This window comes from Alosa pseudoharengus, unplaced genomic scaffold, assembly GCF_046254945.1.
Source record: "Alosa pseudoharengus isolate Yale_2024_CS ecotype anadromous, Long Island Sound unplaced genomic scaffold, YU_APseudo_1.1 YU_APseudo_1.1_scf_1, whole genome shotgun sequence".
NCBI lineage: Eukaryota > Metazoa > Chordata > Actinopteri > Clupeiformes > Clupeidae > Alosa > Alosa pseudoharengus.
In genome coordinates this window covers 5,597,871-5,616,905 of record NW_027468564.1, presented here as the reverse complement: position 1 = coordinate 5,616,905, position 19,035 = coordinate 5,597,871, and the positions used below count along the sequence as shown (strand labels likewise).

The window sequence follows — 19,035 nt, the reverse complement described above, 5'->3', positions numbered from 1 at the left end:
GCTGGGCAGATTGGCCTACACACTTCTGCCATCTAGTTTCCACTGGATTTTTTGATTTTCGGTGCCGTTTGAGTAGTATAGTCTATAGTATACTACTTAAACGGCACCGACAATCAAAAAATCCAGTGGAAACTATATGGCAGAAGTGTGTAGGCCAATCTGCCCACCGGCTTTTTCAACTTCGCTACCTACAGATGTTTTACCGGTATGATATTTTGAAACGCCATGTTATTCCCCATAGACAATCCACGCCCGGAAGTTGGATGGATACGGAAGTTACGGAGGCGGGACTTATTCTGGAGAGGTCTATAGACTAATGACAAGCGTTACTCTCTGTGGCGTAGTGGTGATAGTGCTTACTGCTTAGAAAATTTTGCCTCAGTGAGACTCATGTTCGAAACCCAACAAAACCTTCGCTGATTTACTTTGGCACATTTCCTGTTTGCACAACATTTTGTGTGGATGCTTAAGCAGACATACATTATACATAGCGATTCCCGCATGTTTTCGGCAAGATCTTGCTTCATATTCTGTCACGCACTGTAGGCTTGTGAAAATGTGAATCTCCAGCACTGGAAGGGCGGAGGCAGAGCAAAGCGTTGTTAACAAGTAGGCAGGGTCTTGTTGAATATTCACGGATTTTATGCAAATATCACAAGTTAACCTGCTCACCATCTAAACTGGAACACCGGGTCCGGCCCGCGAGGTCATTTGTACTGGCCCTTTAAAAAAAATGTAATCTCTAGCAAGCGCATGAGTTGTTGTCCACTCTTGCATCTCTCGCTCGCTTTAGTCCTGCAGCCACTGCACCTCAGCCCATTGAGCAAGTTAGGCTACATTACAATTCATTACATTTGTACATTTATAAGCTGAACGTAAAGTGCCATAGTTCAGTTTCAACCTAAATTGGCACGTTGGAGTTTATTAACTACTAATATTTAACAGGTTGCACCACACAAATAGTTTCTGTCAACAATATCGCAGAAAAACACGGGCACAATTTCTGCAAAACTTGGTGGAAAGGTGGAGCAGATCCGACTCAAAGGGAATTTCAAAGAATTTCTAGTAGCCTGGCTATTGCCGATGTCCTTCATTTCTTCACGTCTTACAACATAAACAAATGCAATAATAGTCTAGTGAAGTCAGAAATGAGCCTGTCTAAAGGCCTCTTGGAAATCATGTGGCATGTTACATTAAATGCACAATCAATTGCGATTCGAAGCAAAAAGTATCACTGATAGTAACGAAGGTAAATTGCATATTTGTAAATGTGGCGACGGCAAAACGTTAAAGTGAATCGTAATAACCAAAGAAAGTAAAGGAGATGATTTGCACCTCCGTTCACCAAATATAGGCCGTGGTTGTGTTTCTACAATATTTTGGCACAAAACGTAATTTCTGTCAGAAACCAAGTAGGCTAAACGTTTTCATTGTCATCGTGAACTATGACGATGCCCATGTTCAGTAGGCGTTTCATTTATTCAAGCAGTGACATTTGGTTTAATGCATCGGGTAACGTGAGGTGTGTCAGAAAAAAGATGGGCCTGTCCCTCTCAAAACATGTTAAAATAGCGTGATTAGCAACCAGAAAATAAAAAAAAATCCCGGGGGAGACACCCCCGGACCCCCGTGTTATTATTATTAGGCTATTATGACTGGCCTGCCACCACTGCTAAAAACAATCTAGAGGTCACGGTCATCTCATTTAAATGGTGGGAACGTCAAATGTAACAACCCAGATAGCAAAACCACACTGGGGTGGATCTGGCCCACACCTACCATGCGATTCGGCCTAGTAGGCCTATAAGTCAGAAGAGCTACATATGCGACTGATTACACATTTAATTCACCTGAACAGTGTTTGAATCCTGTTTGTACTCACTGGAAATCTTGGACCTAGCAGTTACTGTGCAAAGCACAGATTCCATTTGTGTTATCTGTTATCACAGATTTCATTCCATATTAGCCACCATCAACCAGCCAATGATGTTGTTATGCATGTACAAAATACAACATTTGAACACCAATATTGCTGCTGTTGTACTTGTATATACAGCTGTTAATGTGATTACTCATATTTCAAGCCGCATTTCTCCGGCCCCTCAGTTGTGATGCTTTTCATGAACTGGCCCCCATTACAAACTAATTGAATAGCCCTGGTCTAAACGTTTGCAAGTTAAAACGGTAGGTAAGTCAGTAGGCCTACATCGATGTTTGGTGGCTATAAGTCTGTCAGTGATTTGACAGGCTAGAAGTTTGCGATTTATGAGGCTACCGCAACAAATATTTATAGGTAAGACAGTAGGCTAGCCTACAGTGTTTTGGTGGCTAGCTGAGTAGTTCTGTATTTCAGCAGAATTAACAGGCTAGAAGTTGGATTTTATCTTAGGCAATGTCATGTATGAAAACTACATTGAAATGTAGAGGCAATAGGTTACCGACAATACTGGCGACGGCGGCCATGTCATCAGTGTGCTAACTCGTAGCCTACCTCCGTATTGCGTTGCATTGTTCGTTCAGCATGAGGCGCGCTTCTGGGTAGCCCTACTCAGATTAGTTGCATTGGGGTGATACCAGAGCACCTGTACCCATTAAACATTCTCTGGTGATACTTCAGACTTGACGAACTCCCATGGTAGGCAACAGGAATTCCTTACTGCAGAAATAGTAGCCTAGATTGATGCTCCCGTCAGCGTCTGGGTCACGTCTGCCTCCTTCAATCATTGATAGCCAGACTACACTGTGTCAAAATGTCACTTTGAAAATGTGATTAATCAGCATTTTTTTTTAAATCATTAATATTTATATGATCAATTAATCAAAATGAACGTGTTATTTTGACAGTTATACTACTGCAATACACCAATCTGTTACAGTGTTGCACTGAATGGAGAGATGGCCGTGGTGGTCAATGCATGCCATGCCAACTACAGAAAAAGGAAGTTTGAAGGGGAAGAAAAATCACAAAATAAAAATCACATACTCTGTTTTGTTATGGCATAAAAAACAATGAAACAAATAAAATGACAACAGGTTCATTAAATCTCCTTTCAGAATCTTTATTATAGTCAGAAACACATTTTATTTATATATTTTATTCTGAAAAACAAGCAACAAGCAAGCATGTTTTTTTCTATGTCAACACATAAAAACACTGACACCTCAGATCAGAAAAATATTTTTTCAAAGATAATTCAGCAAATAACTATACTTTAGGGAGAACAGAATACATCATATTGTTGTTGCTGGAACATTATCATAATAGCCTACACACCATTCATTTTAGGGAAAGAGCATAATATAAAGAAAGCAATATCAGCATTTGTTTAGTTTCATTAAACGGTAGTCTATAATTGAATATACATACATAACACATGTGTATGAACAGGAGTGTGTGACTGGTGTTCCTGCAGTTCTTTATACAATCTATGGGCCAAAGCTGGAGCTATTGCCATAGCAACAAGCCCTGCTCCACTGCCAGGGCCACAGATCAACAGAATGGATGTTGCTACGGTTACGTGGTTACTGCGGAATGTTACACAGAGTCTTGACTTGATGAATTTAAGTCTGAATTTTGGCAGTTAGTTAAATAGACACCAGTGTCATACAAACCACACACACACACACACACACATTCAACTTCAAAAATATTAGCTTGATGTGTGTGATATGCCAGTGGGCAACATTAAATCTGACGCAAAGCAAAAATAATGTAATCTTTACTGTTTGTAAAAGAGCTTCTTGTGCCTACAAGCCTGTATTACATTACAGTGTCATACAAACCACACACACACACACACACACACACATCTGAAAATGGAGGAGAATGAGAGACAGAGAGAGAGGAAGAGAAGAGAAGGGAGGGGGACAGAGACTGATGGTAGAGAGAGAGAGAGAGAGAAAGAGAGAAAAGGGTGGATGTACCTGTTGGAGGACGAGCTCATGTGATCTTGAGCAGGGACAATGAGCAGTAATATCCAACCCAAAACCCTGGAAAGAGGGGTTCAGTGAATGTGGAGTGGAACGTGTGCAGGTGGGTGAGTGTGTCAGTGGAGACGCTGTAGAAGGACAGAGTGCCGGCCGGCCAGTCCAGGTAAACTCCTACTGTTCTGGAGCCGGAGGAGGGGGCAGGTATGACAGTCTGTTCATTGTTGTGCCAGACATAGTATCTGTGATCAGAGTAGCAGTCCAGACTCCAGGACTTGGCATTCCGTCCCATCATGACGTCATCACTGCCCCCTTTCCTCTTGATGCTTTTATAGACCACAGATATAACAGCTCCATAATCTCCACTCCACTCAGCCTCCCAGTAGCAGCGTCCAGTCAGACCCTCTCTACACAACACCTGATGCCTGTAGTCAAATCTCTCTGGGTGTTCAGGATACGGCTGCTCCTTCTCCACATGTGAGAGTTTTCTGTCTGCTGTGTTTGGGTCCAGTGTGAGATCACAGGCATCTGCAGACAAGAGGAGAGAACATGAGAACACACACACACACACACACACACACACACACACCTACACACACACACACAGAACATGAGAACACACACACATACACACACAGAAAGAGAACATAAGAACACACACACACATACAGAAAAAGAACATGAGAACACACACACACACACACCATGTCAACACAAATAAACACTACCCTACCAGTAAACACACACACACACCACTACCCTACCAACACACACACACACACACACACACACACACCACTACCCTACCAAGAGGAGAGAACATGAGAACACACACACACACACTCACACACATACAGAGACATCTGCAGACAAGAGGAGAGGAGAGAACATGAGAACACACACACACACACACACACATACAGAGAACATGAACACACCACTACCCTACCAGTACACACATACACACACACCACTACCCTACCAGTACACACATACACACACACCACTACCCTACCAGTACACACACACACCACTACCATACCAGTAAACACACACACACACACACACACCACTACCCTACCAGCTTACACACACACCACTACGCTACCAACACACACACACACACACACACACACACACCACTACCCTACCAGCACAAACACACACACACACCACTACCCTACCAGCACACACACCACTGCCCTACCAGCACACACACACACACACCACTACCCTACCAGCACACAAACACACACACACATACACCACTACCCTACCAGTACACACACACACACACCACTACCCTACCAGCACACACACACACACACACACACACACACACACACATACACGCCACTACCCTACCCACACCACTACCCTACCAGCACACACACACACACACCACTACCCCACCAGCACACACACACACACACACACACACACACACACACACACACACCACTACCCTACCAGCACGAACACACCAGGGATTAAAGTGAAAAAAAATCGTTTGACTGAACTTTTTTCAGGCCATAAGTCATACGTTGTTCATATCTACCTATAGAGATAGCACCCCTGTTGCGGTCGCGACCTATTGGTTTTTAATGTACAAAAAGATGCAAACAGCAAAGTGAAGGGAGAATTTGCCTTATTTAAACGGCGGCCATTCTTTAAACCAAAACGAGGCTACAGGGTACACTTAATATATAATTAATGCCACCTACAGGTGAATGCATAGAACATAACAATCCTATGGTTTGTGTACCCTGTAGCCTCGTTTTAGCCGCCAATGGCCGCCATGTGAATAAGGTGAATTGAGAGTGTTCTTGATTGAGATTGAGTTTTCCTGATGAACAAAAATATATTTATGTACCATCCCTGACCATTGCTGATTAGCCATTGCTGTTCTTTTCTACTGCAGCAATATTGTAGAAAGGCTTTAACTTACACTCTTATTTAATTACTTCAGGCCAAAAGTGTTTAAAGGGGAGATTTTTTTCTTGTTAATATGCAATTCAACACCAAGTAAAATCTATAAAATCAAGTTTGCAAGACTTCCAATTTCTTCATCAAAGTAACGAATCAGAACATTCTAGAATAGATATTGTTCATATTTCCATTTGTTGCCTCATCCGCATTTAATGAAAACATGGTAATTTTTTGTTTTACAGACAACTCAGTTTTCCAATGAGCAGCAATACTGTGTGTGCTCATGCAGGAGGTCTGCGCATACGACAATCTGGAGAGGGCGCTTTTGTCTTCAGCAACAGATTGTATAAGGTTGACAAGAGGTTGCGATATGGTGCGGGACAGGTCGTGTTGCGCTATGAAAGAACATGCGTAGCCTACTTTCTAAACGTAAAAACGGTCAGGCATAGATAAACGTAGCCTACCTCTGTCGTGGTGGCTAGTTGCACCAGGTAGGGAAGATGTCCTGAAGTGCACGAACATTAACCTTATTGCGGTCTTCTGATTGGTGGCGTGTTAAAACGTTTTCCTATTGCATCCATAAACAATTTTCTTGCAGCGAACCGCACAAAAGCAAACCCCTGGCACTTTAATTTATTTACACCATGACTTGTTAGTTCTCCCCCGTTTCCAACAGCCGCCCATCTCCATTTATTTTTTTAACTTTTGACACCTGCCTTCCTTTATCAACAACGCATCCATGACAGCTAGTGGCCTTGCCAAATAGACGCACACAAATCATGATGCTAATATGCGAGGTTCTGGTAGGCCTACTGGTTATGGTTTTGTGCTATAAATTAATAATATTTTATAGCAAAGTTTTAAGTTGACTATTTTAATTGTATGGTTATTTTTTGTCAACATACACTCACAACCTGTCGTTAAAAGTGAGGCCTAAGCAAAATAGGCTAAGGCTGTCTGTGCGTCACAAACACAACTGACCCCCTTACTCGACAGTTCGCGATGACAATATTATTATTATTTTATGTTAACACGCTCAGTCAAAACCTTCCGTCGCAAATTGTGAAAAACATGTCATAACAGACGGGATAATAAATTGCGTAGACTACGGTTTATATTGCGTCGCTTTACACATAATGTTAGTTGCATTGATTAAAAACTGTAACAATAATAGTACCCTACATCTGTTCAAGTCATAGAGGTGACACCCAAAATGAATGACCTCCCCTGACAAGAGTTTGCGATAGTAATTGTCTATATTGATGCACGGAAAGAACACAGCCTACGCTTCTTCTCCGAATTCGCACATAGAGCTCACAATATCATATCCAAAAAAGTTAAACAGATTGGCCAACCTCATCAGCTGTCTCGATTGTGTCACTATAATCCAACTTTTAGACCATTATAGTGCATACGGGTCCTTTTTTTCAAGCAAACGCCCGAGACGAGCGTGTAGCTACAAAACAAAGTGAAACTCATGGTAGGCTATCTTCTTGAGCGGTCACTGATTGAGACACAGAAAGTTCTCAAGAACACTATTAGGTCTTTAAACATTTACCTAATATTTGTAGTTGCCTTAAAAAAGGAAAAGCAAAGGTGACAGTCCCCCCCCCCCCCTCCTGTTTTTTTTTCTCATCGGATCTGCATCGATCTCAAATATGACATTTCTAAAATCAAATTGACGGAAATCCGTCCTACGACGGAGAACTTTAATCCTTGAACACACACACACACCACTACCCTACCAGCACACACACAAACACACACACACACAAACACACCACTACCCTACCAGCACAAACACAGTGACCCATACACACCACTACCCTACCCACACACACACAAACCACTGCCGTACCAGCACACACACACACACACCACTACCCTACCAGCACACAAACACACCACTACCCCACCAGCACACACACACACACACACCACTACCCTACCAGCACAAACACACACACACACCACTACCCTACCAGCACACACACACACACACACACACACACACACACACACACACACACACACACACACACACACACACACCACCACCCTGCAGACATGAGGAGAGGAGAGAACATGAGAACACACACACACACACACCTACACACACACACAGAGAACATGAGAACACACACACACATACAGAGAGAGAGCATGAGAACACACACACACACAGAGAACATGAAAACACACACACACACCAAAACAACACAAACACACACACACACACAGGCATCTGCAGACGAGAGGAGAGAACATGAGAACACACAAAGACACACACACACATACAGAGATAGAACATGAGAACACACACACACACACACACACACACACATATACAGAGAGAGAAACATGACAACACACACACACTTCTGCTCACATCACACACACGTCTGCTAACATCACACACACACACTGAGACACAGACATAAACACACACACCCTCTCACACAGAAACAGAAACACACACACACACACTTCTGTTCACATCACACACACACTTCTGCTCCTATCACACACACACACACACACACTTCTCACACACACACTTCTGCTCCTATCACACACACACACACTTCTGCTCCCATCACACACACACACACACACTTCTACTCACATCACATCACACACTTCTCACATTAACACACACAAACACACATCTGCTCACATCACACACAGACACACACATTTCTGGTCACATCACACACAGACACACTAAACACACACACAAAATAGCTACACACAATGCTGTAACATACACACACACAAACACAAACATTCACGCAGGTTAGCAAACCCTGCTATCACACACACACACACACTTCTGCTCACATCACACACACACTTCCGCTCACACAGAAACACACACATACTTCTGCTCACATCACACACACACACACACACACTTTCAAGCACACCATACTATAACACCCACACAGAATATTTTGTGGCATGTCATGGTTTACAAAATACACACACACACACACACATCTACAAGACTCCCATACACACATTCAAGCTAAAACATGTGAATGATCACAAATACTAAATAAACAATTAACTTACATTTCAGCAAACGTGGTCGTGCTCTGTCTAAAGAAGCGTGGTCAGTTCTGTAAGAAAAACAAAATGTCACACACGGTCAGTTCTGAAAAACAAAATGTCACACACACGTACTATTTGACAGATCTCAACGCTGCTCTTTTTCTGATTGTGCCACCTGTGAAATGTGATTTATTATCCCACAGAAACTAGCCTGCTGCCATACATGTTTTTCCTGATATAAAGTAATGAAGTAAATCTCTTTCCAGCTGTCTTTATCGCATACAAAGGCATCCAAGGTGACGCCTCAAGACCCCTCTAGTTCTCAGGAGACAATCATGAAGTAAACAACCCCGACACTGTCTGTCCTGTACTTAGATTAGAGTTAGTGAGCAACCTGAGAACTCCCTCTGAATAACAAATGCACTTTCCAGCAGTGAAACTCCATTATTTAATGCATGATCAGGGACCACCAGCAACACCTTCACAGTCCACCTGTGGGCCACGGACCACTTGTTGAGAACCCTGAATTAATGATCGGGACTCTGGACAGCCACAAAAACGGCAACTAAAACAGACTAGTCCAACCGCAAGGACACAGGAGGGAGAGGAAAGGTACGTAGCTCTCTGTTTTGTTTGAACTTCAACAGAAGTGACATTACCCAACATTGCTTAGAGTACCTTTAACTTGGCTAAATTTGATCTACTTCATAGGTGTCCTGATATACAGAATTAATAGCCTCTCTGTCAGACATTAAACTGTTCCCTGTCACAGCCTGGAATCTGAGAGGCATTCAAATTCAACAAACAGTGGTAAATGTTTGTGGCAAATATGCTTTCCCTGAACAGTAAGATTTAATACAATTTGGTGTAAAGAGTCCCATTTTAACAATAACTCTGTCCAGCTCCACTGAGTGTTCAGAAATGTTTGCACAGAACTCAAGACAAACAGAAAGCAGAGGTTCCTAAACTTTCAGCTATGTTTGCAACGCACCTCTAAACTATCTTTGAACGCATCTCTAAATATTTGCATTGGATTGTGGATGCAGCTACTATAATACACATTTGAAAATAGGCCAGTACACTCGGTATGAAGAAATAACTATGGTCTCCACAATGGAGACAATGTCTAATGTGCAACACTAGGGTTTCTTTCTGAACATACTTCAGTATCTCCAGTTTACAGACAGGATCCTCCAGTCTAGCAGATAACAGCTTCAGTCCTGATTCTCCAGGATAATTGTAGTTGAGATCCAGTTCTTTTACATGAGAGGGAAAGGGGGTTGAAACCAGAAAGCCACAACCCTTCTCTGAGATGAGACAATCAGAGAGCCTGAGAGACAGACAGACAGAGAGAGAGAGAGAGAGAGAGAGAGAGAGAGAGAGAGAGAGAGAGAGAGAGAGAGAGAGAGAGAGAGAGAGAGAGAGAGAGAGAGAGAGAATGTCCTTTTCATTGTTTTTACATGCATACAACTGGTGACATTGTGTTAATCTGAAGTTATTTGTTTATTTTACAACAGATAGGTCTGGTTAAACTATTTCTTAATTTCTGATTGGACAAGAGACATTCCCTGAGTGGCGATATCTAAGGACATCCGCACTTGGACACTCCGCTTTTTGCTCTGAATTGTCCAGTGTGAGCATCACATTTGACAGCTATTGAGTGAGAAAATGGAGTAAGTAGAGTAGGGTGACTGTTCAATTCAGCATATGACATAATATAAATGAGTGGGCTCTGCAAAATCACTGTGTGCACAAGCACATGTAGCCTCTCAACCTGAACTTGGCTCTCCGGTGTCGCGTTTGGATCCCCGTGGAGATTGGAACTACTGGAACTATTTTTCGGGCGGAGGTTGAATGAAAAAAAATATATAAATTAGTTAGAAACCGTTAGAAAACACAATTTGGTGACTTTTAACTCAACTAGTTAGAACTGTTTTATGAAAGCAATATGGCAGAGTGGCGTTGGTAGCAGATATAGCCATCTGAGAGCTATATACCCAGATATAGCCATGGCTGTGATTACCTACAGCACAAGGCTGAATAAAAGCCATGGCATTATGTGCTACCAACGCCACTCTCACTTGTGCCCTATTGCTTCATCATAAACTAATATGACTGATTTGATCAGTTCAGACATTTTAAGCCTCACAAATAAGCTCAAAAGTAGAATGACACCAATCAGGGTTGGATATTAATTGCTACTTTTTCATTTCACTGACCAGTTGATGTTCCATTGTTATGTTGTCATGGTTCTTCTAACTAAGGAGGACATTTCAGACAAAGATACAAAGACTACAAAGAAATGTCTGCACCCACCTTAATGTTTGTATTTTGCAGTTGGAACTGGACAGTCCCTTAGAGAGAAGCTGAACTCCAAAATCCCCAAGGTCATTGTCACTCAAGTCTAGCTGTTGCAGGGAGTTTGGTGACTGTAGAACTGAAGCCACAATCTCACAAGACGTATCTGTGAGTTTACAATCAGCAAGCCTGCATAAGAACACAACAAAAGATAACATGAATAAATGGAAGATATACTGTTTACACAATGCCCTGATCAATAAAAATCAAGAACAGAACATCAGATCAGATCACTACTGTCCACCACTGTCATATCACTACTCTGGTCAGCAGCTGGTCAAGGTGCTATTCGGGATATGAGCTCATGAATAGGCCTACACATTGATACATTTTAGAATTTAGGGAAGGCTGGTATTTTAATATTATAGCCCAGTGTTTCCTCTATGTTTATTTCAGCATGGCGGCCCACTACGGTTTAATTAATACCGCTATGGTATCAGAATCAGGGCAGACGCACGTTTGCTTTTTAAATAATCCTGTGACGTATCCTCCCCTGCTGGCTGCCGCTCACATTGCAATTTAACAATAAGTAGCCTAAACTAGTCAGAGGTTATTATGGCCTGTCCAGTTTCAGTTCACATATTATAAATTATATATATCGTCCTTTTTAATTGGTTACGACATACTGTTGCAAGACCTGTAACTCTTCCCTCTCTGTTCTAGCTATCCTGTATCTCGTAGCCTGCCTGTCTTGAGAATCAGAGGTGTTTCAAATTCAGATAGCCTACTCTGTTATCCTGTGTCTGTGCAGTTCAGTTAGAATTCACCCTTAGCTAAGTCCCGCCCTCCTTCGTTACAGTTGCTATGCCTGACAAGCTTTAGCACCCTGCACGTCTATTACATAGGGGGAGAACCAGGACTTTTCAATGAAATGTCATTTACAAAGACATCGTACCACACTGAAAGCTAATATTTTGTCACTAGCAATCTACAACTACCCTCTGTCAAATACAGTTGGAATTTCAGCTCTGAACAAAACCGTTCATGAGTTATTTAACATATGGAGACTGAAGGCCTTTGGGTCATAAAGGGCACTTATTTGGATGTGTGGTGCCCTAACCCACGTAAAGACACAGTGAAATAACATGTTACACTATAGAAACATGATATAATTGAGAACACATATTGTTTTTAACTATAAAAAATGGCATATTGCATGATATTTCCATAACCGCGAGATACACGCTTCACGATGACGGCAAGAAGTTGTCAACAGACGTTCACCAACATGTATCACCCATCAACAATCTATTTAAAATAACACCTATTTGAAGTACCATTCATGATATGTTGTCAAATATTTAAGTTGTGGGAAGTACATAGTTTAAATGGTATGTCTCTTTCGTCCCCCATGCCTGTTACATTCATTCAGGAGAGTCGAATGAAACAAAACGCAAACTGCTTAACATAGCAAAACTCGAAAGCTTGTCAGACCTCCCGTGCCTAGTGACGGGTTGCTAAGCTACGATTGGCCTGTGGCGGTTTTCGGGTGTGGCTTAGCGAAGGGTGAATTCTGGAGCGAGGACAACCAGGGCCCACTTCCCCGATAACGACGGAGACACGCTCTTAAGAGGGTTTTCTACGATTCATCTTACGATCGTTCGTTTGGTTTTTCCGACTGTTTCCCGAACATGCTCGTAGCGTGAACGCGCGTGCACTGCTGTTAAGATGCTCTTAAGGGGAGCTGTCCACGTTAATAGTTCTGAAATATCCTCTGATTTGACGGTGATGTCAGGTGACTGCACGTCACAGCTATAGGCCTACCATTTAAACTTCGGATCTACACATTAATTCACATCAATACGAAAATAGAAACACTTTGACATCTGCATGTAAGCATCCCAAGTAAGTTATATAGCCTACCACACAGAGACATAAATAATTGTAATTATTTTAAGATTAGATTGTTGCACCATGCAATAATTTTTCGCGGTGTCACTTAAGAACACGTTTGAAGGTAAGAAAGAAGTCGAGTAAGAAAGAGAGGAAATGTGTAGGCTTAGATTTTGATGCAGTAGGCTACAGACTAAACCACATGTTGCTTTCTCTGCTTTTTACCTCATAGGCCTAATAAAATATTCACTTAGCAAAGATAATGTCAAACTATTCTGGCAACGTCTCGTTTCATAACTTGATTGCATTTTTGTCCGCTTTTCATCACATTATTATGACCATTAAATGTAGGCTATTTTGCACGCTAAAATCTGATTCATCACAGGTAAACACAATAAAGAATGGGAACGTAAGTTGGATGATGTATTCTAAGTTGTAATTCCTCTGTATGTCCTGTTGGTGACCTCAGTGAGAAGTACTGTTAAGACGCTCTTAGCCGGTAACGAGTACTCTGGAGCACTCGTAGATCTACGAGTGTTTTCACAACGCTCTTAAGCTACGATGGTTTCGGGAAACAGTCGGCAAATCTTAAGACGTTCGTAAGAGGGACTTTACGACGCTCTTAGGCTTAAAATGCTTTCGGGGAAGTGGGCCCAGGAGTTCCGATTGAGAGGTTGGCAGCCGTTGGATCCCCACAGACTCAAACAACAAAGCGGGACGTTGGTCGTTGGGCACCAGACTTAAAAACAGCAGATCTAATGTTAACATTAGCTAACTTACCCTCTGATACAATTCCTCAAAGCCTGGCAAGAAGATTAAATAAGTTTCTTAAAGTCTTAACAGCAAAGCGGGGCACAGCAGAATTATTGACGACTTGCTGTGATTTACTCTTGTTGAACTAACGTTAAGTTAAGGCTAACGTTAACCTTGTTTTTTTATGTGAAACACTAACATTGGACAACATTCACAGAGGCGAACCGTATACACTGCCATTAAAAACAAAACACTTAAAAAAAACATAGAAGTATTTACAAGTTACATCTATTACAAAGGTAACTTTTCTTATCAGTCTAAAATTAACACCAGATGGTCGACTAGAAACTAGCACGTTAACATTAGCTGTTAATTAGCTCCAACATCCTTTCCCCAGTTTTCCGGAATAACTCATGTATTGATTAGCCCAAGAACTTAAAAAGTACTGAAAGTAAAGGAAAACGAGTTCAGATGCCTACCTGGCGAGAAGGTTCACGAATTTTCTTGAAGTCTTAACGTTAACAGCAAAATGAGGCACAGCAGAGCTGTTGACTACCCGCTGACTCGTGATCGTAACGAACTGACTGTATCTCTCGCGCCAGATTACATTACATTTAGATAAAAAAGAGAGGAAAGGATTAATAGGAGAAAACAAATATATAAAATAGTAATAGTAATATAATATAATGTATATGGATAATATATGATGTAACGGAGTAGAATAGTTGCTAGTTAAATTATTACTAAAAGTGAGGCAACTATAAGCCATCTAGCAGTAAGGAACAGTGTGACCTGGGTATTTACACACCTAATGTATGGAAGCATATATGTTGCATAATTCAAATGAGATTGAGAATGCAATCTGCAATTCTAAAAGACATTACATTATGCAATTGCCAATTCATTATGCAATTTAATATTGCAATTTGCAATCATTTCCAACAAATTGTATTTTAATCTGCAAAGTGACAATGCAATCCTAAAATCAATTTGAATAATTTTGGTTAAAAAATAGAATAAACATGGATTGAATTGCATTCCATTTTGCCATGGTACTTCTCAGTCTCAAAATTCAAATGTCAATTAATTTTGCATTTCAATTTTCAATATTCAGTTTCATCATTTAACTGTCGATTCGTTTTGCAATTTAATATTCAAAGTGCAATATAGGATTGCATTTTGAAAACATATTTGGCAAAACTGACAATGCCAGCCTGAAAACATTTTTGGATTATTTTGGGCAAAACGTTTTGCCATCTAAGGCATTTTATTCTAATGGAATAGAATAAAATGATTGCAAATATGAATTGCAAAATTAATTGCCATTTGAATTGCATAATTAATTGAATGGGTTACCCATGATCCCACATTGTCATACTGTATTGAGGTAATATTCTAGAATGTTCTTATGTTGTGTCTATGGTTTTATGGTCACGTTGTTCTCTATCTGCAAGCTGCCATATTATTTCAGATAAACAGTTTCTGCATTTGCAGCACTCCGCTGAGTTTGTAGTGATAAACGTGTCCTTATTCTGTTATTTTAATATAACTAGTGCAGTGCCTGTTCAAACATGCCATTTCTGTAGACAGGGTACCCCCAGAATTGTCAGACCTAAATTTAAGACTTTTTAAGACCTTTTTAATACCACTTCAGATGAAATTTAATACCTACATCGCACCCATTCGGATAGAATAAATAATATTAAAGGTAAGATTAAACCTCAAATAATTACCATTTACAAGTGTTTAAACATGCCAACATGAACATGACAGCAGTGCAGTGGCAACGCAAAGCTTTGTCGCGGTAGTAATGTGACTGAATGTCCCGCTTCATGGACAAATTTACACGGAATAGAACCTAGTTGATTTCAGGGATTAAAGTGAAAAACTGAACTTTTTTCAGGCCATAAGTCATACGTTGTTCATATCTACCTATAGAGATAGCACCCCTTTTGCGGTCGCGACCTATTGTTTTTTAATGTACAAAAAGATGCAAACAGCAAAGTAAAGCACCAAATAAACACCAAAACGAGGCTACAGGGTACTAAGTTACTATGTAATTAATGCCACCTACAGGTGAATGCATAGAACATAACAATCCTATGGTTTGTGTACCCTGTAGCCTCGTTTCAGCCGCCAATGGCCGCCTTGTGAATAAGGCGAATTGAGAGTGTTCTTGATTGAGATTGAGTTTTCCTGTTGAACAAAACAATATTTCAGTACCATCCCTGACCATTGCTGATTAGCCATTGCTGTTCTTTTCTACTGCAGCAATATTGTCGCAAGGCTTTAACTTACACTTATTTAATTACTTCAGGCCAAAAGTGTTTAAAGGGGAGATTTTTTTCTTGTTAATATGCAATTCAACACTAAGTAAAATCTATAAAATCAAGTTTGCAAGACTTCACATTTCCTCATCAAAGTAATGAATCAGAACAGTCTAGATATTGTTCATATTTCCATTTGTTGCCTCATCTGCATTTAATGAAAACATGGTAATTTTGAGTTTTACAGACAACTCAAGTTTTCCAATGAGCAGCAATACTGTGTGCGCTCATGCAGAAGGTCTGCGCATCTGATAACGACAATCGTGTTGCGCTATGAAAGAACATGCGTAGCCTACTTTCTGAGCGCAAACACGGTCAGCCATAGATCAACGTAGCCTATCTCTGTCGTGGTGGCTAGTTGCACCAGATAGGGAAGATGTTCTGAAGTGCAAGAACGTTAACCTTATGGTGGTCTTCTGATTGTTGGCGTGCTAAAACATTTTCCTATTGCATCCATGAACAATTTTCTTGCAGCAAACCGCGCAAAAGCAAACCCCTGGCACTTTATTTTTTTACACCATGGCTTGTTAGTTCTCCCCCGTTTCCAATAGCCGCCCATCTCCATTTATTTTTTAACTTTTGACACCTGTGCCTTCCTTTATTGTTGTTTATGTAAAGCACATTGATGTTTATGTAAAGCACATTCAATGACCTCTGTGTATGAAAAGCGCTATATAAATAAACTTGACTTGACTTTAGCAACGCATCTATGACAGCTAGTGGCCTTGCCAAATAGACGCACACAAATCATGACGCTAATATGCGAGGATCTGGTAGGCCTACTGGTTATGGTTTTGTGCTATACATTAATAATAGCAAAGTTTTAAGTTGACTATTTTAATTGCATGGTTATTTTTTGTCAACATATGCTCACAACCTACTGTCGTTAAAATGAGGCCTAAGCAAAATAGGCTACAAGGCTGTCTGTGCCGTCACAAACACGACTGACCCCCTTACTCAACAGTTCGCGATATTTCTATTTTATGTTAACATGCTCAGTCAAAACCTTCCGTCGCAAATTGTGAAAACAGACGGGATAGGCATAGGCTACGGTTTATATTGCGTCGCTTTACACATACTGTTAGTTGCATTGATCAAAAACTGTAACAATAATAGTAGGCTACAACATCTGTTCAAGTCATAGGTGACACCTGATAGCAATAAATGTATGGTTAAAATGGATAATAATTTAACTTCAAGACTACCTTTAGTTAGCCATGTAACGCTACTTGGTTTTAAACAGACACCATCCCCTCCCCCAATGGAATGCTAATGTGCTGGTTCAAGGCCTATCAGTTACACAGGACAAAGGATGCTACCTTGATATAATGTATCCATGTGTCATGAAATGTAAATGTATTCATGTTTGGTATCATTCTGATAGTCTCAGTACAAAGATTCTAATGATTTGATTGTGAGAATGTTTGGAACATTCTATAAGTGATATTTCTGATATATAAGATATCTCTCCTCATGCTATTCACATAGGTGTGTGAGTAGGTGTGTGAGTAGGTGTGTCTGATGCCAACTGGAGAACCAATCAAGTGGGCTTGTTCTTGGCGCCATTTTCCTCTTTGTTTAACTCATACAAAAGTGATTAACTTGCATTGTAAGACACAAGATTAGAGCATGGAGAACTGAGAGAGAGGGTGATCCTACAGAGGCCATGGCCTTGTGCCATGGCCTGGGCTAGGCCTACATAGACCATAGACCTTTTTTGTACTCTCTCTCTGCCTGTAACAGAATAAACCTGATTCCTGAGTTTTTCCTGAAGTTCGCCAGTCTAAGATTAATATTAAGTAATTATTCACCACAATTACTTTCACACCCAAAATGAATGACCTCCCCTGACAAGAGTTCGCGATAGTAAGAAATTGTCTACATTGATGCACGGAAAGAACACAGTCTCCAAATTCGCACAGAGCTCACAATATCATATCCAAAAAAGTTAAACGGATTGGGCAACCTCATCAGCTGTCTCGATGGGATATGTGTGCACGTCGAGCGAATCGATCGAGAAAACAAGGCGGCCGGATCTGGATCCAGGATCGCGCTCAGACTACCATTGCCTGCTCATAAGGTAAGTAACATGATAATAATATGAAGAAAGTTATCTTGTTTGTTGGTTTACATTATCATGACAGCTATGTTTAGCTTAGCTTACCTGCTTGCTAAATCCTCCAGTGCCAGATCAAGCTAGCTATACTATCGCTAGATAAATAACTAGTTTAGAAGTACAGAAATATAACACTGCCCGTCCAAAATCGTTAGGACACATAATCTGACACAATCGTTCAATTTTCGAACACACCGCAACAAATATTTTTTCCTCGCTTTGTGCAAAGAAAAACCTTGTGTCCTTCATTGATAAGGAGATTACTTACTTTATGAGCAGGCAATGGTAGTCTGAGCGCGATCCAGGATCCAGATCCGGCCGCCTTGTTTTCTCGATCGATTCGCTCGACGTGCACACATACAAATCGTTTTGCTCCTATTATATCACCTAGCCAGGAGCAAAAGTATCGTCACTCGTAGAAGCAGATTCGAGCACTTGTATCAATTGACTTGTAGTCGTGCAAGAAAATCAAAGCGATCTGTAGAATTTTATTAATGAGAAATTATTTCACAGATGCACAACTTCGGATGCATTAGTTCACATTTGGGTTTACAAATGCACGAATGTTGTGCATGTTCTCAGATTATGAAACACGGATGTGCAAATGTGTTTCGCACCAACTGCGCTGCAACGTTTGGAGCAAAAGTGTCAAGTGCATGACTCTTGAAAGTTGTGACTCACAGGATAGGATTTGTGTACCTGTAAAAAGGATTTGTGAACCCGTAGCCCCTATTTTGT

General features: G+C 40.9%; 2 protein-coding genes across 3 annotated transcripts in view; both read right to left on the bottom strand.

Moving 5' to 3' along the window:
• Window positions 1–19,035, bottom strand: part of LOC143135543 (NACHT, LRR and PYD domains-containing protein 3-like) — a 136,743-nt gene that overhangs the window by 81,421 nt on the left and 36,287 nt on the right. For both annotated transcript variants that reach the window (XM_076296135.1, XM_076296134.1), the window contains exons 9-11: window positions 11,227–11,397; window positions 10,073–10,240; window positions 8,932–8,978 (exon numbers count right to left, since the gene is read on the bottom strand). In XM_076296135.1, coding sequence (XP_076152250.1) covers window positions 8,932–8,978; window positions 10,073–10,240; window positions 11,227–11,397 — 386 coding nt within the window. The remainder of the gene's footprint in view (window positions 1–8,931; window positions 8,979–10,072; window positions 10,241–11,226; window positions 11,398–19,035) is intronic.
• The window catches only part of LOC143136124 (stonustoxin subunit beta-like), a 93,407-nt gene continuing 77,445 nt past the window's right edge, over window positions 3,074–19,035 (bottom strand). Inside the window, exon 5 of the transcript XR_012989269.1 lies at window positions 3,074–3,810. The gene's annotated coding sequence lies outside the window, so the exon portion shown is untranslated. The remainder of the gene's footprint in view (window positions 3,811–19,035) is intronic.